Genomic DNA, 22,584 nt, shown 5'->3' on the forward strand with positions numbered 1-22,584 from the left:
ACTTGGCTACTGAGTTATGGACCCTTCACCTTTTTTTTGTAGTGCCGGAGTTATCAGCCTTCCAAGTCCAAGTCACCAATGAATGGGCTATGCAACTGCCTGCCTCCGTTCCTGCTATTTTCCTTCCCACCTGCACAGGCAGGAGAGAAGCCTTTCCCCTCTGGAGTTTCTGTTCTTGGGTTTATGCTTACAGGTCTTTGTCTTATTTCCCCATAATGTTCCTGTTGTTGGAAAAAGAACCAAATTCCCAACTGATCTTATGTCTAAACCCGAAGGAACCCAAATCTATGACACTGCCATCACCACATGGCAAAGGAACGTGATGTCACAGCTGAAAAGTACAGAAAAAACATGTGATGGCATAATGTGGAAAGTGGGCTGACCTGTGAGAGGTGCATTTCTGCCTTAGCCACGGCTAATGTACATGCAGACGGAATTGAGAAAAATGCCTTTGTCAAATAGACTTTGTGTAAATCCTCTGTTTGTGTGAATATCCCTGAGTTGCTCCAGTATGGCAACCCCTCCTGAAAGTACCCTGGGCTTAAGGAAGTCATTGGAAAATGCTGTTCTTTGAGAGAGAAATACAGTTGAATTAACTTGATATGTTGGTCACCCGTCCTCTGTGAACCCAGGGAAGTACCCTGTGCTTTTCTCTTAAAAAAAGAAAAATAAGAAAACACTGCTGAAGGTCATGAGCTGGGAAAAGTGAAATCAGTTGTGGGTTAGTCCTCAGGAGAAATATAAGTTACCCATAAAAAGCTACAGGGCAAGTTTTGATTAGTTAAGTAATCTGGTACATAGAATTTATTAGAGCTTAAAGCTTTCCTGTGGGAGTCCCCTAATAGTACACAAATAGAGGAAAATACCAAAGAAATGCCTTTTCTGACAGACACAGAAAGCTAAATTTATCCTGGCCGGCTTAACACCCATCAGAAGGAGGGATAAGTGCCGCCCATTCGTTCCAGCACAGTGGTCCAGTTTTCGTGTTCTCACACATTTGTGTTTCTGATTAATTTCTTGGTAACTTAATCAATGCTTCCAACACTCTCAAGCTGTTCCTAAGGAGCACGTAGAGAAAAGAGGAATATTGCTTCCCTAATAGACTCAAAGATATCAAACCATTCTGCAAAAAGCTCAAATATAGTAAAGGCCTGTTTTCTCTCATCAACTTGAGGCTCTTTTTCTTAAACCTTTCAATTTCAAATTGAAAATTCAAAAGGAAATTTCACCAGAGTTTTTCTGTTGGTATAGACGTATCCTTAGCTTTGCCGGTATGGCACCCCTTTCTTCTTCTCTTCTCTCCAAAACCCCCTAGAATAAGAGAAAAAGTATCTCTCCTTATGGAAAGAAAGTGCTCACATGGTAACTAGTTGTGGTAACGGTTACAAAGCGGGAGCAGTACTCCTACCAGGTTCTCACAATGCCATTCAATTTCTGTATTTTCCTTCTGCTGGAGGATTTGCTGTCTCCTGTTGCCCTTGCAGGGAGACTGAATGCCAAGAAAGAGCTGCTGCTGTGTGACGCCTGACAGAGGAGATGCTAATAAACATTTGACTCCCAAAACTCACCATAGTCTTCTAGCACAACTGGAAAATAGTGCTGTCTCCCAGGAATGACACAGGTTTCCCACCAAAGCAAAACCTACTTCTCATGTGAAAAATCCCAAAATGCTTGTATCGCTAAGCTGAGGAGATAAAACCCGAAATATGTTCTTTGCTGTTGTTTTAAAATTCTTTAAATCTTCTCTTGCAGGTATTCAGGAGGGGACGCAATGTACCAAATGTAAAAATAACTGGGCACTCAAGTTTTCCATCATCTTATTATATATTTTATGTGCCTTGTTAACAATCACAGTAGCCATTCTGGGATACAAAGGTACGTATGCATCAAGCACAACATATCACTTTCAGCCAACCATCCAAGCGTATTTCCACATATTGGACAGACAGACAATTCATCACATTTTCACCTTAAATATCGATATCTTGGTAATATTGTTTGTTGTATACACATAATCTTTCTTCCGCCACCATGGAGTACTAACTGGAAGACTTAAAGTTCTGTAACATGTGCTATACCTTGATTTCACTGAGCTCTTTTACGTACATCACACCTTTCCAGAATAAATGTTCTTCTTAACGTGAGGGCTAGGAATAGTCTTACTAATATAATCATTATCACAGGAACAAAGTGTAGGATCAATATTACTTTGAAATCTCTGAAGATTGAACCAGGAGGTGGAAATGCATTGAGTTATCTACAGTTATTTTGATTAATAAAGACACTTAGATGCTTTTGACAGTAATTTCAAAGATTCCGGTAGTTGGGTAACCCAGAAAGGGAGAAAATTTTATTTGTGCAAGTCGTTGGTAAGGCACACTGGAAAGCACAGCCTAAAATTCCCATACAACCTCAGTACTAATTAACTGTAGCCACTTAGGCATTCCTACAAAACATCTGCTTGTTGTGCAGTCACAGCTATAATAAGTTAAATAAATGAGACATGAGGTTCTCATAAGAAAAAGGGAGTGAATACATCACTGTGAGTATTATAGCATGACATTGCAGCATGTAGCAGAGAAAACCAAGCTAGCTTTAAACTAGCTGCTTGAGTATGGCTCTGAGAGCAGCTTCGAAACCCCTCCAAGAAGCTGGGTAAATATTCATGTGATTAGCATGCAGTGCATCCTGTGCTGCCAACAGCTGTGCTCGTAGCAGAGCTGACATCACCTCTGGTCCTTTGCCAGCCAAAGAAAAGGAAATTGTAGAAATAGAAAGGGATAAATACTTATTTAAGAGGATTTGGTACAGTTTTGAGTGGGAAGAAAATTAAAACTGCTTGGTTTAGATGGAAGATTTTAGACAGAAAAAGTCACGTAGGTATTCCTTTTTCATGATAAAGCAGACAGAATGGGGCAAATTAAAATCAAATGTAAACAAATGCAGTACATATATAAATCATAGAATCACAGAATGGTTTGGGTTGGAAGGGACCTTAAAGACCATCCAGTTCCAACCCCCCTGCCATGGGCAGGGACCCCTTCCACTAGACCAGGTTGCTCAAAGCCTCATCCAGCCTGGCCTTGAACACTTCCAGGGATGGGGCATCCACAGCTTCTCTGGGCAACCTGTTCCAGTGCCTCACCCCCCTCTCCGTGAAGAACTTCTTCCTGATATCCAATCTAAACCTCCGCACTTTCAATTTAAACCCATTACCCCTTGTCCTGTCACTACAGACCCTTGTAAAAAGTCCCCCCCAGCTTCTTTGTAGGCCCCTTCAGGTACTGGAAGATGCTATAAGGTCTCCCTGGAGCCTTCTCTTCTCCAGGCTGAACAAGCCCAACTCTCTCAGCCTGTCCCCATAGCAGAGGTGCTCCAGCCCTCTGAGCATCTTTGTGGCCTCCTCTGGACTCACTCCAACCAGTCGATAGCCTTCTCATGTTGGGATCCCCAGAGCTGGATGCAGAACTCCAGGTGGGGTCTTACAAGAGCAGAGTAGAGGCAGATACTCCCTTCCCTTGACCTGCTGGCCACAGAAATTCTCCTGAATAATGCATAACTGTTCTCTGGAAGTTGGATTCTGAGGGGGAAAAACCTTTTCAGGATTCAAAAATTTGTTCTTCATCTACAAAGATAAGATCGTTTAGTTATATGGAGTAGGGAAGGACAGACTTAGGCCTTTTGCAGATGTAAATCCACAGAGATCCACTTACAGCAGATGAGGATGGGATCCTTCCAGGTTAGAACCCAGCCACTAAATGCCTGGGATTTCACAGAATTTTCTTCAAGAGAATTTTATGCAAGGCCATCAGTTCTGGGACTCAGCAGAAGACTTATACCTCACTTGGCATCCAAAACAGCATATCAAGTTTGAGGGATCATCGCTCTATATCTTGTTTTGGCAAATGCTTATTTATGTGTTTAGGAAATGATATCAATAAGGAAACTGTCCAAAAGATCTCTTTGTGAGACGGTGTTTCTCTTCCTCGTTTCAGTCGATACTTTGCAAGCTTCTTTCTCCACAGGGGCCTCTAGCACTGTCTTCCCCAGGCTTTGCTCTCACCTTGAGGCCCCATCTTTGCTACACACATTTCTAAACCTCCTTCTTGTACTGAGTAGTCATTGGTGCCTTTCTGTCATAGCAGTACCAAGCCACATTTATCCAGGGCAAGAGCAAAAGAATTTCCTCTCCCACAAAAAAATGGGAAAAAGGTTATAGGAAAGTGGATAACGCACATCTTACTCACAGACCTTAAGACATCTTGGTGATCACTGCTCCACCGCTCACTGGCTTGGTGACTGCTCCACTTGATGCCAAGAGCATACGCTGGAGAAAAGTCCTGTTTAGCCCCAGGTATCCCTTCTGTAATGCCAAGCAGCATTTGGTCTTATGTCAGGCTTTAATTTCACCCTTCGTACCTGCAGCTGAAGAGCTTCGTCTCCACAGTGCCTAAGTGCTAATTTGCAAGGAAGACATGAGTTAGGCAAAACCCCAGCTGATGGTAAATATTCAAAGGAATTATTGTAATATTTTGTGATCGTTGGGAAGGAATTAGGCCTTAAGGGAAGCACAAAACTTAAAATAAAATATTGTAGAGCTCTTGAACTCTCTTCTCTGCATCAGAGTTTGGCTTGTCTTTTTTATTGCAATATTACACTGAAAGAAGGAATTCTGCTGGCATCAGGGATTCTTTCAGTCTCTTAGCTAAGTTGCCATTAAATTTGCCTCCCACACTTATGTTTATAAAGCCCAAAACTACTTTTAAAACTTTCATTTCCTACGTGGTATTCAGATATCCTTTGTGATTTAAAACGTTAAAACTACTAATCAGTGGATTAAATACAGCAGGCAAAAAAAATAACTCAATGGGAGGCAAAGTCAACAGAGAACAAACATCCAAACTGGTGGTAAAAATTACATAGTAGGTTGGAGTAACCTGAAACCAAAACACAAATTAAACATCAAGGTCATGAAGGAATAACAAGCTGAGTTTACTATTAATTTGCTTTGAGAAAACATATTAAATTATTGTTAAAAACATTAATGAAGTAATCTGTAAATTTTTATGCATACTTTCTTAAATTAAATGCAAAATACAAAGTTACAATTTTTCTGGCATCAGCCAGTATTGAATTAGCCTATTGAAGGTGAATGATCTTCCTGTGACTCACTCCAGGGTGGGAAGCTAGCATGCTCTCAGCTTGAACTTCTGGTAGTTCTCATTCTCTGGTCAGTCCTTGTTTTTAAGTTTCTTCACTAAAGCCCACTGTGACTTTCATCTAATTCTTTTATCTATTTCCCAGCCAGAGTTTGTCTGCCATTACCTAGGGCCAACACACCCTGGTGAGATGTGCTCACCTCTGCTTCTGAAATAGTGGCTCAGATGCAGGCAGTTCTCAAGGTACTGGCCAGCAATTACCTGACCTTTGGCTTCATTTGGAGGGGTTTTACCACATTTTCCACAGTGACCTTGTCAGAAAGTGAGACAACGAGGTAGAGAGATCTGACCAAGCTGAGAACTGAGGTGAAGCTATCCAAAAGCAAGCTTAAGGCATAGGCCGACTTCAAAAATTCAGCTTAGTCTGCATCACTGGGGATCCTTGAGCTAACCCTGCAGTTCACCGCTACTGTTTCTTGTACTCCTCTACAATTCACATGACAGGACTGACTTGCTCTCTGAGAGGAAACAGAATTAAAATAAAGGAAATGGTTTTCCTGATATAGCTAATTCTGCACTTCACATCAGTTAATCTGGGTAAGTCATCACCAGTTTAGTGTCAAATAGCCAAAAATCAATACCTTGTGTATTTGAAAGCAGCCTTCTCTGTCCAGCCTCTCTAAACCAGCGTCTTCCAGAAGTGTCCTGTCAGCCCTCCCGATCCAGGGCTGCTGTCTGTCATCCACTTACACACTGGAATCAAAAACTATTACTTTCTGTAGGAGACGAGCTGCTGTGGACTGAAAGACTTCTTAACAGTGCTCATTAGTGAACTTTCAGACACAGTGCACGCATGGTCTTCCCCACATATGATGGTCAATTGTCAATAATACCAGTAAGGCTTCCGACTACAGTCCTGCTTCAACAAACTGTTGCATGTTTCACAAAAAGCATGTCCATAGCTACAGACCAGCTCTGGTCTTTTTAGTGTGGGATGGGATGGGTTTTTTTTTACTTTCAGCAACGAAAAATACCATGCACTGTTGTATCTTTAATTCCATCCAATCTCATCTAACTGCATGTACAGGCTACTACAGTCTGATAGGATTTCTACTATTTTCATTTGCTTTGGACTCTTCAGGGGAATATTTTAACCCGAGTTTCCAGTGTTAGATTTCATTCAGCCACAAAAACATTCTTGTTGTTATAGGTCAGTATAAAACCTCAGTTTTACAAACTTCAGATCTGAAATACAAACTGGCATTGATTTGAACAACAAAAGGAAGAAACTACATTTTCCATTCATCATTGATAATATACATTTATTTGCCAACTCCAAGTGTATTGCATAACTGGAGAAAACAGGTGAATTTTACACTAAATCTGAATTAACAAGACCCATAGGTGATGTGACATTGCTAGTCAAGGCACAGGTCCAACAGAAACAGTTGGAGTAGGCCTGCTTTTTAAATCCAGATACTTTCATGAGGTCCTCCCTAAATGCCCAGACTGAGGCATGTCCGTCACAGTGACTATCCGTAAAAAAAGTGGAACACCACAGACTGAACAAGGAGCTGCCTAGAGCTACCCAGAAGGAAAAGCCAAGTGTGGTCCCCACGCTCAATGCATGTGATGCATAGGTGTACACATGCATCAGTGAAGTGTCCTTTCTGATCTGGGGTCCAGCCTGGAGGTCAGCTGGGTGGGACCAACAGAGAATCAACTCCAGCTTCATTTAGGAAAAATGGCATACAGCATTTTGACAGGTAATGTTAATGGGCAGAAGAACCAGTGAAAAATTAGTGCTATGTTGCGAGGAAAAATGCTTTCTAAAGCAAAAGGTATTGAGCAGTGGTCACCCTGAAAAAAAAAAAAAAAGCACCATTATTGCAGCCTGGGTCTGGTGTTTAGCAAGCAATCTGCCATCATCTCAAATACAGAAAGCCACGCTCTGACTCTGCACACACAGCAGAGTCTGGTTTACTGGCTTGTTAGCAGCATGGAAGGGAGCAGGCAGGCAGTTCACCAAAGGGCATCTGGTCCCTCTGAAAACCTTGAGACTTGTTCTCTGTTGTAACTCCATTCACCTCAGTGCAGTTACACCAGAGATAAGCTTGGTCTGCTATTTCTCCTGTTGGTTTTGGGGAAGCAATAAAAGCCTGCTCTGTACCTGCTACCCAGAGTCAGACAAATAAGGGCAAATGTTAATAAAGAGGGAACGCTTGGTGGACTACACTTTAAAGTTCTGGGATTCTTGTGGTTGCTCATGAGCAGCAAAAGATCCCCTAAATTTCCACTTCTAGTAAAAAACCCAAATCTTTACATAGCAACTTCTATGAGGCGATTTCCTAGCTAGCTGCAGATTATCTCACAGACAGAAAGAGTTAGGAGTACCCCCTGCCCCACACAGGTTTACAGAATTGGCTTCACTGTCTCAAGACATGGGAAGCACATTTCTTCTGTTTGAAACTGGGGGCTGGCACAGTAACTCGTGTAGCCTCTCCCAGGGTTGGTGCAGATCCATTCTGCTCCCAGTGTAGCAAAAGGGCTAAATAATCTCATGACAAGAAGAAATTCCTGCCCCTGGTTGTGGTATGAATGCAAAACCTATTGGACAAGGTTTGGTGTGGAAGCTGAATGCTGCCTGTAACCGTGCAAGCATTTCACATTTTTGCCACTGGAAGCCATCCTGTGCTCTTTATTTGTTGCTTTGCTTTTTCTATTTCCATATTAACTCCATCAAATAATCAGATTGTCTCGGTGACAAGAAAATGACTCAGACATTACAAAATAAAGAGCAAATCAGCTATAAATCTGCACTTGCTGCATGACCATCCTTTCAATCTTGATGAGGCGGAATGGTTTCAAGACTGTTTTGAGCAATCTGTACCATTATCAAGATGTTTAAATGTTGATCCCCAAAACATTTAGTAATTTCATCTTCAAATTTCTATCACAGTCCAAAGCTTGCTATTCAAGTAGCAATTTTTAATGATTAAAAGGCACGGGAAAAAGTATTCTTTTTAAGGAGAAATGGCTCCTAGCAAAATAAAAGGAGGTCTCCTCTCATGCGTCCGAGCCTTTAGCGGTCAGTCTGCCTTTGCCGCACAGCACTGTGCTCGGAGCATGGAAATGCTGTTAAAAGAAAAGGATTTCCTCAGTCAGGGAAGAGATTGCTCATGAGCAAAGAAATGTTTGTGGACTGTTGGCAGAGTGAAGAACTGAAAGAATGTTGGGTCCCACCAGCTGACAGGAGCTCATCCTTCTGACATCTCACAAAGCAACAGCAGAATAGTGGCAAGCAAGGCAGGGTTTTTTGGTGATTTTTTGTTGTTGTTTGATGGTAGTGATGTTTTTTGGTTTGCTTTTTTGTTTACTAGGCTTTTCATAATTTCACTTTTCTTCTTTCTATAACATACTCTTCTTTTTCCCATAGTTGTAGAAAAAATGGACAATGTGACCGGTGGCCTGGAAACGTCCCACAGAAGATATACAGAAAAGCTCACAGAGGTGGAGAGTGGTCTGAAGAAATTAGGTAATCAACACACGAGCAAAGGCCTGTTGTGCTATGGCTTTGTGGTGTTCTCCTGGCAGATAGCAACAGGAAATTTGTCTGAAAAACCTCTGGCTGTGACAAGATACAACACTTCTATTCCAATTTCTCGAGTACTTGGGAAAGCACTTAAAATAGTTAAGATCAGCTCTACTTAGGACAGCATTTTAAGTATTCTTCAATATTTACGGTTCCCACTGAAGCCACTTTGAAATCGTTTACGCTAAAACAAACAGGCACTTAAAGGTTGTCCTCAGGAGAGAGTCTTCTCTGAGGCAGAGATGTAAAACAAAGCAGAAGCTGTTCCGGAGAACACGGCTTTCTACATAAAGTTAAAATCTGTCACCCAGTCATCTTGATTCTGTTTTAGCGATTAAGATTCAAAACTGAAGGCCATTTTAAGGGGTGCACAAATAATCAGCTGTTCAAAACTGTTACGTCTGAGGCAAGTTGATTACCTCCATGAAATGTTTTTTAATCATCTCAGGGAATACAGGACACAAAGTTGTTATGAGTTCAGGTCTCCCAAGTGCTATCACAATTCTCAATTTGCAGGAAGATGAGAAAAGATCATGGGTATGGATTCGCTCACCAAGTGTACATTCCTACCTTTCTTTCTTGTCTGGAAAGGAAGTAGAGCTGTTTATTATCAATTTATATATACGTAGACTTTTTTGTTTATATAATTAGTTTTTATATAAATATTAATATACACATACATCCATGTGCTTCTTCAAATAAGTATTATACAAGCCATATATTGAGACATGTATTTCTAGGAAAAATTAATTGCTTACAGCTTGATCATAAATGTTTACAACTTTTTCCCCTCAAAAAAATAGCTCCATTCTGAAGTATCTGCCCATTGCATTTCATTCAGACACATGGGATAATTCAGTGGCATGTACTTTTGCTGATACACATACAGAAGTAACTGTTATGCCTCAATGCACATGCAACCTTTTGGGTTATATTTGGGTTATTATATTACATTGATTACATTTTCACAACGTGGTGCAGCTTTGATTCATTCATGCCCACACATTTTTACATATGACTGGTTGGATTGCCAGTGAGATGCTCACAACCATCAGTTTCCATTTCAGTGGACTTGCCATAGAGGAAGTTAAAAAAGTTATGGGGCAACGTGTGTGGGAGGCATAAAGGAAAGAGAACTGCTGTAGGGCCAGAGGGATAACAACATGTAGTGAATGAAAGACAGGTCTTCAAGGATTAGAGGTATGTGGACCTGGCAGTTGTCAGAGCTGTGCGAGGAACACAAAATTAGAGCTATAACGGAGAGGTAAATGTAACAGTCAGAGCTGAGAAGATCCTGGGTAAAACAAGTGGCAGGGAGAGGAACTGTGCTTGAGAGGATGTCCATCCATGGAAGAGTCGGTAAACACTTCAGACTGAAGTGTCACAAGCCACCATTTGGCTCACAAGCCCCATCATGACTCATTCAAACACACCAGAATAAAGCTCCATACACAGCTGCTGTGTTCACTTTATTTTATGAAAAACATCCTGCCTTCCCTTGGAGTCCTCTGAAATGATGGACCTCAGACTGCGTAATTCATAAATGTAGCTACCCTTGGATGAGGACAAAAATATATGGGCTGCATGTAGGAGAGGGAAGTGATTGAGGTCAAGAAAGGCCATCATCCTTAAAAGTGAGTGTTCGAATGCTTATTTATTTCCTTGGTTTCTATGTCCTGGCTAATGAGCTGTGCAGCCCCAAAAGCTCAGTCATACTGAGACAAGCTTCCAGAAGTATTCTGTAGGGCAACTGTGTAAGCAAGAGCAGAGATGTTCCTCAAAGATTAAAGGTTTTGCCTTCCTCAAACTCAGAACATGAAGAAAGAATAACAGCAAAGTAAATGTCATTAAAAACAATAGTAATATATTAGGGAGAAAACAAGAAATATGTCATATCCTGTCATATCTGGAGTAGTCTGCGAAGCTTTTGTCTCTAACCCAGATTGTTTTAAAACAGGTACTAGAAATTCTTTTGAACTAAATCTAAGATCTTAAAAAATGGAATTATATGTGCTAAATCACAATAAACATATTCCACCTGCCAGGAAAAGAAGGAAGAAAATGCGAACATCTAAAATTTACTTCTGAGCTTGCAGCAAAATCCAGTTGTGACTTCAAAACTTACACTTAGTGATACCTCTTTGATATTTTGAATTCCGTATACCATTCAGTTTTCATTCGAAATACAGCACTACTTGACTGCATATACTTATCAGTTTCTAGTGCTAGTTTTTCCTGTGTATGACAATAGCATCACCATTTTGTTCTCCTCAGGAAGACACAAGGTCTTTATTGATTCCTCTTTGATTTCTTTTTCTGTCTAGTATCAGAACTTTGCTCAGTGGTTTCTCTTTCATGGAAAAGATAGCATAGAAGTTGTATTGACAGAACATTGTGACAACCTGACTGTACTTAAAATACATTGTGCTGTTTTACATTGTGATTTAAAAAACTCATCCTGAAGACTTTCAATTTTTTTCCTGTACAACAGATGACCAAGCTGGACAAAAAGCCATGAATACCAACACTGAACTGTCTAGCTTCAGATCTGACATTCTGGCTCTTCGTCAGCAGCTTCATGACATTGCGGAGAAAACTACCAGAAACAAAGATACACTGGAGAAGCTGCAAGAGTCTGGAAATGTATTAGATGATAGACAGAGCCAAATGAGAAGTGCCTTAGATAGTAACTCTTTCATGATCATTAGTGTCAATAAGACTCTTCAGGCATATACTGGCTATATCAACAATCTTCAGCAAGACACGAGTAACATTCAAACAAATTTGCAAAACCAAGTGCATTCTCATAATGTGGTCATCATGAACCTGAACAACTTAAACCTGACACAAATACAGCAAAGAAATCTTATCAGTGTCCTGCAGAAGTCAATGGAAGATACAAGCTTGGCTATTCTAAGAATCAAAAATGACTTTCAAAATCTGCAGCAGGTTGTCCTTCAAGCCCGGAAGGACACTGACTGGCTTAAGGAAAAAGTACAAAATTTACAGACTTTGGCCGCCAACAACTCGGCATTGGCAAAGGCTAACAATGATACACTTGAAGACATGAACAATCAGCTCAGCTCCTTCAGTGGGCAAATGGAGAATATCACCACAATTGCTCAAGCCAATGAACAAAATCTAAAGGATCTCCAGGAACAGCATAAAGAATATGAGAACAGAACTTCTGCCAAATTCAACCAGCTAGAAGAGAGGTTCCAGGTCTTCGAAACTGATATAGTCAATATCATTAGCAACATCAGCTACACTGCTCATCATCTACGGACACTGACCAGCAATCTCAATGAGGTCAGGACAACATGTACAGACACCTTAAGTAAACATTCAGATGAGCTGATTTTTATGAACAGCACACTGGCCAATATTCGCTTAGACTCTGCATCTCTCAAGACACAACAGGATTTGATGAGGTCAAGGTTAGATGTTGAAGTTGCCAATTTGTCGGTAATCATGGAAGAAATGAAGCTGGTAGATTCCAAACATGGCCAGCTTATCAAGAACTTCACTATCCTACAAGGTATGCAGCTTCCCTAATGATGCCTGTAATAGTCTTTGCTCAATTCCTGCTTGCATTACTTCTTCATGGAAGTTAGTACACGCTGGTACAGAATTTTCCATTATGTAATCCTAAACTTTGAAAATGTAAATGTAGCTTGAATATTCCTTACCGATTTTCCTGTGCCTTCTCTACATACCTAGAATGGGGATGTTATGAAAGAAGGTTCTGACTTAGCAAAATTTTATTCTGAGTGACTGACTGACTGGATCTGCTTTTGATTTAGTTTCTAAAATAAGCTAGTGAAGGTGTGGAACCTCTAGAAACCAATCTCTGCTAAGGAGGAAATGGCTAAAAAATATATGTTGGACTATTCCCAGAAAGGTCCACCCTTACTGAAAAACAAGTTGCTATTTCACTTTAAGCCAGCTGTTAGTCTGCCAGAAAACATCCTACTTTGCTTAGTTTTTAATCCTGGGATATTTTATTTTCTCCAGAAATAAATAGCATCAAGTTTAGGAGGTTTCTCCCAGCCAAGTATTATCCCAAAAGAAAAGAACACTCATATTTCCAACCTGATGTGAACCAGTCAGGCCTAAAACTCTAATCACAAATATAAATCCATTGCTCCAAATAAACCAAGGCTGAATTAGAGCCAAGATTGCATGTCAGTAACCTTAACCTTCCCCGTTTCAACCAGGCCTAAATCACTCCAGTTTAGGAATGTAGTTCTGCAGGAGTAAATTATGTAGATTGGCGGAGGGGTTGCGGAAGGAGGAGTGGTATTGGCAAGACATTTGCTCATCCATGATCAGAATCCAAATCCAAAATTATTTTATTGTTTATTTCAGTCACAATATTGGCATTTCCTGTCCTAGATATTGTTCTCTTTCCTGTTACAACCAGCCAGTGAGCAACCAGTACTTCTGGTCTTTCCCATAGTTGGCCTATTGCTCACTATCCATCATTTTGCCTCTTTCTGACAACCCACTATTGACAGAGCAACAAACAGGGTCATTGCAGGAAAAAGAGTCCTGTAGTCTAAGAGCAGAGAGATGGGACTAGAAGAAAAAGGGAACATAGCAGAGCGAGGGGACGGGAGCACCAAGACCCAGGACCACGTGTGTCAACAGCACAGATTATGTCTTGCAGGGCCTGGCACCTTGGTTGATCACCTGGGCCATGGTGTCACTGTCCGGTTCACAGGACAAGGTGCAGCAGCTCATTTTGTTCTGTATCCTGTATTTCATGGAGGCTGAGGAAAGACCCATGGTATATAGCGCCTGAGAAGCAGACGTACTTTCACAAGCACTGCTTGAAATAGCTGTTAGTCCCATTTTCACAGTGCTGAATATCCAGTGTTGCTGGTCGGGGATGTATTTATTAAACAAAGACCCCACATGGGCTTTTTGTTGTGTTTTCTGTCTGTATCCCCACTTTGCATGCTTACATTGTTTCAGGCCCTCCTGGTCCAAGGGGACCTAAAGGTGACAGAGGCCCTCAAGGTCCCCTTGGCCCCACTGGTCTGAAAGGACAAAAAGGAGAGAAAGGAGAGCCTGGACCACCAGGACCTGCGGGTGAGAAGGGCCCACCTGGGCCAGCTGGGCCACCAGGAGAAAAAGGAGGGAAAGGTTCAAGAGGATCACCTGGCTCCAAAGGGCAGAGAGGTTCTCCTGGCAAGACGGGTCTGCCTGGACCAAGCGGAGACCCGGGGCCACCAGGTCCACAAGGCAAAGACGGTCCACCTGGGCCACAGGGCCCACCAGGATTTCAAGGCCTGCAAGGAACTGTGGGAGAGCCAGGAGTACCGGGACCTCGAGGACTACCTGGGCTACCTGGAGTCCCTGGGATGCCTGGTCCAAAGGGCCCACCTGGCCCACCAGGGCCGCCAGGTCCAAGTGAACCTACATCAGTGCCCGAGGCTAACGGTAAGCTAGCAACACGCCGTGCGCGTCTTTTGCTGAGATACAAATATATCTAGCAGAGGGTGCTCACCACATACTGACTGGTTGAAATAACCTGTTACCTTAGACTAAATCTCTTGGATTTATCACAAAGAGCCCTGTTAAGTGAGGACATACCTATTGGTCTTCCTTCTGATGACCTGAAACTGATTCAAGCTGATGTTTATTGCTAAAGAAAAGGTGGCAGTAGTATGAGTAATAAATAACACCCTTGACTACACGGCTTAGCCTTGATTTCACAGACTCAGGATCCTGACAAGTAAATTTCCAAACTGTATGTAAGTACTTTAGGTGGCAGCATGCTGTAGAAGGGTATGGGATCCTACATTTATTATTGGCCCTATGCAGAAAGTTGCTGCTGGCCTGTTGAGTTATCGGTAACTGGGATTAACACAAAAAATTCATGTCACAGGTTGTTCTCCTCATTGGAAGAATTATACAGAAAAGTGCTACTACTTTTCAATTGAAAGAGAAATTTTTGAAGAGGCAAAGTTATTCTGTGAAGAGAAGGCATCACGCTTGGTTATCATAAACAACAAAGAGGAACAGGTAATTACCTTCTCTTTCTGTTTTTCAAGGAGAGAATTTGAAGTTATTCAACACATGGAAGTCACAAGGCAAGTGGGAAGCTGAGAGCATCATGAATTCATATAGTGAAGTAGACACAGTGATTGACTCCAGTCAGCATTTTGTCCACCTTCTGGCTGCTCAGCAGCTTCTCTGTGTGCAGAAGGGCAGTGTGAGCAGAGCTGGTGCAGACCCTGAAGGTGGTGGGCACAGAGCATCCAGGAAGGCTGGTGAGAATTGTAGGAGTTTTGAACCTTTAAAGATGGAGTCCATTATGACTTGCATATTATCCAAAATGTGTGTTTTGCAGTGGTGAATATAATTTAATTGTAAATTGTCTGATTTAATACATGCAGCCTAAGACTACTGTGACCCAAAAATATTTTTATTCTAACTAAATATAGCTATACTTTTACTACTGCTCAACATAATTATTTTGTGACTGCATAGCAGTGGGTACTTCAAGATACCACTGCTCACTCTTTAGGTTTTTTCAATCTGTATCTATAAGACATTGACTGTGACTACATGTCAACCAAATTTTTCATGCCTAGCTCTCTCTACCTCACAGGCAAACACTGCTATGGATTCTAGTGTGGGCCAGGGGTTGCAAGGCCAACTCCTGAAACATATCTTTGGCTTAGAAACATTTCACTGTCCCGTCCTATTCTGATAACAAAGATGCTCATGAAACCAGAGTAGCTTATTGGCTCCAAAGGCGGTTGTGTTTGTCTGTTATGGACTAAGGTCTTTATTTCACAGCAATGGATAAAAAGGCAGATTTTGGGGAAAGGCAGCTTCTGGATTGGACTCACAGATTCAGAGAAAGAAAATGAATGGAGATGGCTGGATGGATCCTTACCAACTTACACGTACGTAAATAAAAAACAATGGTGTTTATTTTCGGCAGATGCTACCGCTCTTGCTGACAGTTCTAAAAGTGGCATCTAGAAATTATCCAATGAATCCAGAGGGTTGTAGATGCCAATGAAATAATTTGTTACTGAGGGTGCTGTTGAACTGGTTTTTTCTCTCTCCCTTCTCCATACTTTCTTTCTTTCTCCATGGCTTTCTTTCCTTGCCAGGAAGAAAACTGAATGTTGAATGAAAGAGTCACATAACTACACAGCACACTGTTTCTTGCCAAAACATTTGCTCCTGACTTTTATTACAAAGTTGAGATGGAAAGCACAGACAGTTTTGCTCTCTTGGTTTGAGTTTTCCTTATTTGTATTACAACTGGCTATAAATAGAGTGCTCGTTCTGATAAAAAATGACCAGCTTTTAGATAAAGCTCAGATCCAAGTGGAAAGCATTAAACATAAGGAAAATGCATGAAACGAGGGTGTCTGAGCTTTGGCCAGCTGAGAACTGAATTGGCAGCTCTCCAGGAATCCTAGGGCTACACCTAATTTGTCCTAAATGGAACAGATTGCAACCACCCGAATTTTTAATACTGAGGAGTGGACTGAAGAGTTTATAGAGCTGAGCATGCTGTGCTCCAGGAAAACAGGCTACAGTCAGTCAGATGTTACGAGATGATTAGCTGTGATCTCATTGGTGTTCATTTTGGTGGGAAACATGGAAAAAGTCAGATGCGTTTCAAATGAGCTGGAATATTTTTCCCTTTTTCTCCCTCCCTGTTTTCATCTTTCTCTTTACGGCAGCCCTGTGACTGATTCCTACTTCAGCCACTGCTTTCAATAGGTTTCCACTACACTGTGGTTTTAGATGCCCTGTTGTAACCTCAGAGCTATCAGTTACTGATTTTTGAGGTATTTCATCACTTCTGGAAAGTTGCGTGTCCTCCCAGGTGCCTGGTCAGGCGCTCTGTGTCAGTCAGGCATGTTTTTTAGCTGAGCATGGACGATATCAGCCAGCAATCACAAGCTCCCTTCAACAACCTGTTTCTTCAGGAAAATAGAGCTTTTAAGTCCCAAGGTTGGAAGCGTTTCTCACTTGTTAAACAAAAACAGGATGAGGGAACACTCGCTGCAAGCTTTTCACATGTTGTGTTAAGTTTCACCATCAAAGCTAACGATCTCAGAAGATACATGTATATATACTTTGTACATTCCTTGTAAGTTCAAAAATTCACTTCCCAGCCAAACATGGGTCCATAAACCAGATAGACGAAGCTTTGCTGTGCCTCCTGTGAGGCCCGCCCTGGCGCGGTCCAAGGGCTGGGTGCCTTTGCAGTATGTGATGGTGGGCTGCTGCCATCCTGGGCAGCATCCCTGAGCCAGCCCATCCTTCCCCATCCCATCTGCCGGCAGGAACGCAGTGTGCAAGCTTTGCAGGCTTGGAGCAATGCACGTGGAGCATGGAGCATTCCCACTGTATGTGTCTGTACATTCAGAAACTAAAATAAAATGGTCTAATTTTAGGTCTCTGAGTTTTGGCAGCCTGAGGCCGAATAGATTCCCTTCTCTGTCATACATCTGTTTTCCATTTTCAGCAAGAGTCATGTATTGTTTGTTTCAATGTGTGTTTCCCGTTCAGAACAGATCTCATGATGTTTTTGTTAATTTCTTGCGGTGAAAAACTGTCATGTGTGCTGCGTTGTGCAATCACATCTCTCGCTTTTTCGGTTGAAAGAAACTGGAAAACCGGGCAACCTGATAACTGGAGCCACGGGCACGGGCCAGGGGAAGATTGCGCTGGGTTGATCTATGCTGGGCTCTGGAATGACTTCTACTGTGAAGATGTTAACAATTTCATTTGTGAAAAAGACATGGACAAAGGTAAGCAAGGCACTTGGTTTGATTATTTCACCCTACTCATAGGAAGTTTTCCACAGCTAGAAGGGAGAAGATCCAGGCTAGATGCCATGGCAGTGCCTTGTTGAGGAAGAGGGGGAATCACACCTGCTGCACTTCTCATATACAGGCGTTTCTGCAGTGGCAGAGGGCAGGTGGTTTACATGGCTTCCCAGAGCCCAGCTCCATCACCGCAGAGCGAGGTGGTAGTTGTGTTCATGGTGGGCTCTGCCTCAGTCGTTACCGCCTCCATTCAACCTGTTCAAACATCGCTTTGCCAGCGGTGCCTGGCTGCTCCTGTTGCAAACCTGAAGGCTGAATTTCAGTGAAAGCAGACGGAAATGCCAGGTGGAGCCCAAATTACATGTCATCCACAGAAATGCCCCCCTAAACCAAAGTGCTGGACGAGCTTTTTGTGTGTATAACTGTTTGGGTGTCCAGAGTGAAAGAGAAATGTAATTTGACCTATTTTTCTTGCATACATTTGTTCTTTTAGGAAAACTCCAGGGTTTACAAATATTTGTCCTCTGGGACTTACAGGATCTGAATATGAGTCCACTTACATTTTTAACATACCTTGATCTTCCTAAGTTTTCTTTTTGGAAATGCATTTAATCTTAAAGGCTTTGTACATTTTTTTTTCTCTTTTTCTTTTTCTCTCATACTCTAGGGCAAATATTTGGAGTGTAATAGGCTGTGACTTTACAGATACCTACAGATTATGGCAATTTACTTAAAGAAGAAGAAAATCGTGGGAGAGAGCAACATTGCCTACCAAAAATGAAAAAAAAATAAATAAAAGCAAACACTGAAAACTGGTTCGAATGCATAAAGGAATTCAGCAGCAACTCCTCTCCAGCATCCTGCGATTATTTGCGGCCTTTCAACCCACAGCATCAGGAAATACTGTTGGACTAATTCTGTTACAGGTTTTCTTCCCAACCAGTAACCACACACTTAAGCAACTTCTGTCTCCTGAGAAAAGACACTCTGTCAATCTGAGTAAGACTGTTGGTCACTCATATAGAAAAACATATAAAGCAACTGTGTAAACAGTATGTTTCATTCGCTAAAATCCCAAATGTAGGAAAATTATACAGATACACGAATATATAGATTTTATATAAATATATATATATAGTCCAACTCTTATCAATAATATGGAATATACTTTTAAGAGCTTTTAAAACTTTGTATTTTTGTACAAAATATTTGCTTTTTACAATTGTTCTCTTTTTTACTGACTTTTTTTTACAAATATAGTGCACAGGGGCCAAAGAAAACAATAAAGGTACTAATAATTCATTAAGGTTTGCTGTCAGGCCTAGCTCAGCTGTAGAGAAATATTTTTGCAGTTAGAAATATTTGTACTTTCCCAGATGATTTGTTCTGGTTAAATAACTTTTGAAGCAGATTTTAGATAGCGTTTTCCTTATTATATGCAGTCTGGTCTGTGTGTGTAACAATTAAGTTGACTAAGGACTAGATACTCACCATAGCTCTGATCACAGCCAGTGGTTCATCAGGGTACTATGCAAAAACCATGCTAATAAAAGCTTTGCCTTCCTTCCTTTCTTCCCGCCTGCCTTCCTACCTTTTCCGCCTGCCTAACCTTCCTTCTTTCCTGCCTGCCTGCTTTCCTGCCTTCGTGCCTGCCTGCCATCCTGCCTGCCTTCTACTCATGAGAAAACACTGAAGAAGTAAACCTCCAATTTTTTAGAATTATTTCAAAATGTTTTCATCCCTTCTTTCTCATGAGGAATTCTACCCCAGTAGATGCTACCCATATTGCAAGTCAAGCCCAGATGAAGGACTTGATGAAAGCAGAAACAAAGGAGCTGCACACACTGAAATATGTTTATTTCCAAGACAGATTTCAAAATTTGGGAAGAAAAACATGCCATGCTTAGAAAAATCTAATCAGCTTGCACTTTTCCGAAGTGCTTTGTAAATCAATCTCCCTGTTTTCTTGGACCAGTACTTCTCTCCCATGCAAACCAGGAAATAAAATATGTTGCAAAACAGAAAGCACTGTGGCTAATGAGATGATATCATCACCCAGCCAGTTTCTTCCATGCTCCCATGAGCCAGCATCAAGGCAGCAGTGTTGCTTATTAGGAATTTAAAAAATTAGCGACCACTTAAATTTCATTAGCATAAACCCTGGTTTCTGTTCCTAGTTTTTATACTCTTTGCACAGCCATACGCCATACCATGAAGGGAATTGTTTTGGCTTCTTGGGAAGGAGAGTTGTTTTACCATTGCTTCCTGACCTGCCGTTTGCCTTGGCTGAATACAGACAAGTTGAAATTCTCCAGCTCTGTTGGAAAGAGACAAGATTTTGTATTTCAGATTTTCAAATATCACTTCTAAGACCAATCAATTAAAGACTGCTGTTTTCCTACACCCCACACTCCTTCCGGTGTTCATTTGGGGGGTGGGGGCAGGGGAGGAATGACTTTTTAATTTTAACTATAATTTTCTTAAAGAAAATACACGGAATGTTACACGCGGGGATCTGCCGTGCAGGTACATATTGGGTATGAGGCAGGAACGACATGAAAATTACGTATGTTTAATTAAAAGTGAAAGGTCTGTGTGTGACAGCTGCAGAAACCATGTGTGGCCATCTTGGAGGCGGGCGACAGTCTGAATTTCCTGAGACTCTTCTGTTGGCTTTTTCATCAGGGTTCGCATACATCATATACGATTCTGCCATGCACCCTCTCATGCTGTTCCTTGGAGCTGTGTGTAGATACGCGCTGCAGTGTTTACATATATATTTACACGGTGTCTGTGGAGATAATGTTAAAGTTCTATTTTTGGATAATGAGGTACAAAACTACTAGTTTGCACACCCAGAGAGCCTCACAAACACTCACCACATCGAGTTAGAAACACTCGTACCTTTGTTTTGAATGTTGCCTTATTTGGGCGAAATAAGCGCATTATGAGCACCTGCCATGTTAAATGAAGTTCTTCTTGCCTTTTACTGATGTGATAGACTTCTGCCCACAAAAGTTCATGAGAAACTTGTGTAAGCCCCAGCTCTACCCTTATTTTTTTGCTCTGATTTCATCCTTCTCTCCCTTCAGCAATAGTAGTGATGGAACACAGTGAGATGAGATGATCCAAGAGTCACCTAGTGTCCTCCACTCCCGTTAAAGAGGTTTTCTGCACAGCGGTGATCAACAGCTATAGCTGCACTTATCCCTGCATAACGTTACAGAAATATCAGACTCATAGAATGGTTTGGGTTGGAAGGGACATTACAGACCATCTAGTTCCAACCCCCCAACCAACTAGACCAGGTTGCTCAAAACCTCATCCAGCCTGGCCTTGAACACTTCCAGGGATGGGGCATCCACAGCTTCTCTGGGCAACCTGTTCCAGTCCCTCACCACCCTCTCCGGGAAGAACTTCTTCCTGATATCCAATCTGAATCTCCCCACTTTCAATTTAAACCCATTACCCCTTGTCCTGTCACTACAGGCCCTTGTAAAAAGTCCCCCCCAACTTTCTTGTAGGCCCCCTTCAAAATGGCTGTGTAGCAGCGATAGCTGCTGATCCCATTGAAAACTAGCACAGCAGCTGTGCTAAACTACCAGCAGTTGGGTGGCTTTAGCATGGAAAGAACCATTGAACTCGGACAGTTCCAAGGATGCAAAATGTTTATGAAATAAATACTTGTTCCAAAGTGAATTTCAATGCTGGGTTGTAATTATCTATAATAATGCTCTAATTATCCACCCTTAACTGAGAAACGAAACGTGCCTGGGCTCAAGCTCTCGGTTCACACGTTTCAAGCGAAGAGTGTAGCTGTTAGGCAGAACTGGCTGGAGAGGGATGGTGCAGTTGCATGCCTGTCGTGTTCAGTCATCCTTAAAATCCAGCCTGAGCAGCCAGGCAGAATGAGAAAGACCATCCTTCTGACCTAGTATTCCTGCCGGAGGGAAACGGAGGTGTCAAATGGCAACAAAGATTGAAATCACTGGGAGGACTGGGAGAGTGTTAAGACAGTTCAGGAACGTGTCACGGAAAGGAGAGATTGGCAGGGATGCAAGCAGGACACCAGGAAGGGCCAAGAAATAGTCATGAAAGCCAGAGCTGCCACATGGGGTCTGGAAAACATCCCCATTAAATGTGCTTTTTGTATGGCTTGAGCGATAACGCAGGTTGTATGGGGAGTTTTAAGTGATGGGAAATTATTTTGTCCCAGTTTGAGTTTTGGCTTGCTTTCTCAGGCACAAATACTGTAACTTGGCATACTGAGTACACATTTCCACCGTCCTTTTTCTTGTTTTGCATCAAACTAGATGGAAGTTCATATACCCTGGCAAGCACTGGGACTGTTGCAAGAAGGGGAGGGGAAAGCAGGAGAGGGTGCAAAGTCATTGTGGTTTACATCCAGTGCTGGATTTCTTAATGTCATTTGTGACTTGTTTAATTCATTTGGAAACACCTTCAGCTGATTGGAGTTTATAAATCTCAAACTCTCATCCCTTCTGATGTCTATAAATAATGCCTGCAAATGCTCCAATAAAGGAAGCACTAAGTGGAGACGTGGAAGTGAATGCTGTTTACTCCGTGCCTGCCTGTGTAACCAGGAGAGATGTGAACATCAGAGAGAAGTGGAGCCAGAGGCATTCGCAGGGATTAAAAATCAAACTGATGAAAATTATTTTCATTAAAGCCTTCCTTCCTTCTCGCTTACACCATCCTAGTTCCAAGCATGACTGTTTTATCCCTTAATTGCAGGTTTAGAGCATTGTTCTTGCAGCACCTAGGTGCTAGAAACTTGGTTCTAAAGATCTGAGGTGAACAAGGCCTTTAAGAAGGTATTAAGCAGCAAGAATTCCCTCTTGCACGGTTCACTGTCCCAACACGCCAAGCACCTCAGCTGGGCCCCCGGGTGAAGGATGGCTTGAGGCGAGTAGAGCAGGATCAGTGCCCAGATTGGCCATTATGGCATCTGGCTGAAATTGGCTGCTGGTAATGGCTAATCTGATCATAGAATCATAGAATC

The 22,584-nt window shown here is 41.9% G+C and overlaps 1 protein-coding gene across 1 annotated transcript; it reads left to right on the forward strand.

Moving 5' to 3' along the window:
* Window positions 1–1,752: 1,752 nt before the first annotated feature.
* COLEC12 (collectin sub-family member 12) lies at window positions 1,753–18,364 on the forward strand (the record flags this gene model as incomplete). The annotated part of the gene is made up of 8 exons (XM_010157884.1): window positions 1,753–1,875; window positions 8,596–8,694; window positions 11,243–12,289; window positions 13,729–14,196; window positions 14,645–14,781; window positions 15,562–15,671; window positions 17,398–17,543; window positions 18,229–18,364. Coding segments are annotated over 8 exons (2,150 nt in total), but the record flags the coding sequence as incomplete, so codon positions are not given.
* Window positions 18,365–22,584: the final 4,220 nt, after the last annotated feature.

The sequence above is a fragment of the Eurypyga helias genome, unplaced genomic scaffold, assembly GCF_000690775.1.
Source record: "Eurypyga helias isolate BGI_N326 unplaced genomic scaffold, ASM69077v1 scaffold7028, whole genome shotgun sequence".
Taxonomy (NCBI): Eukaryota; Metazoa; Chordata; class Aves; order Eurypygiformes; family Eurypygidae; genus Eurypyga; species Eurypyga helias.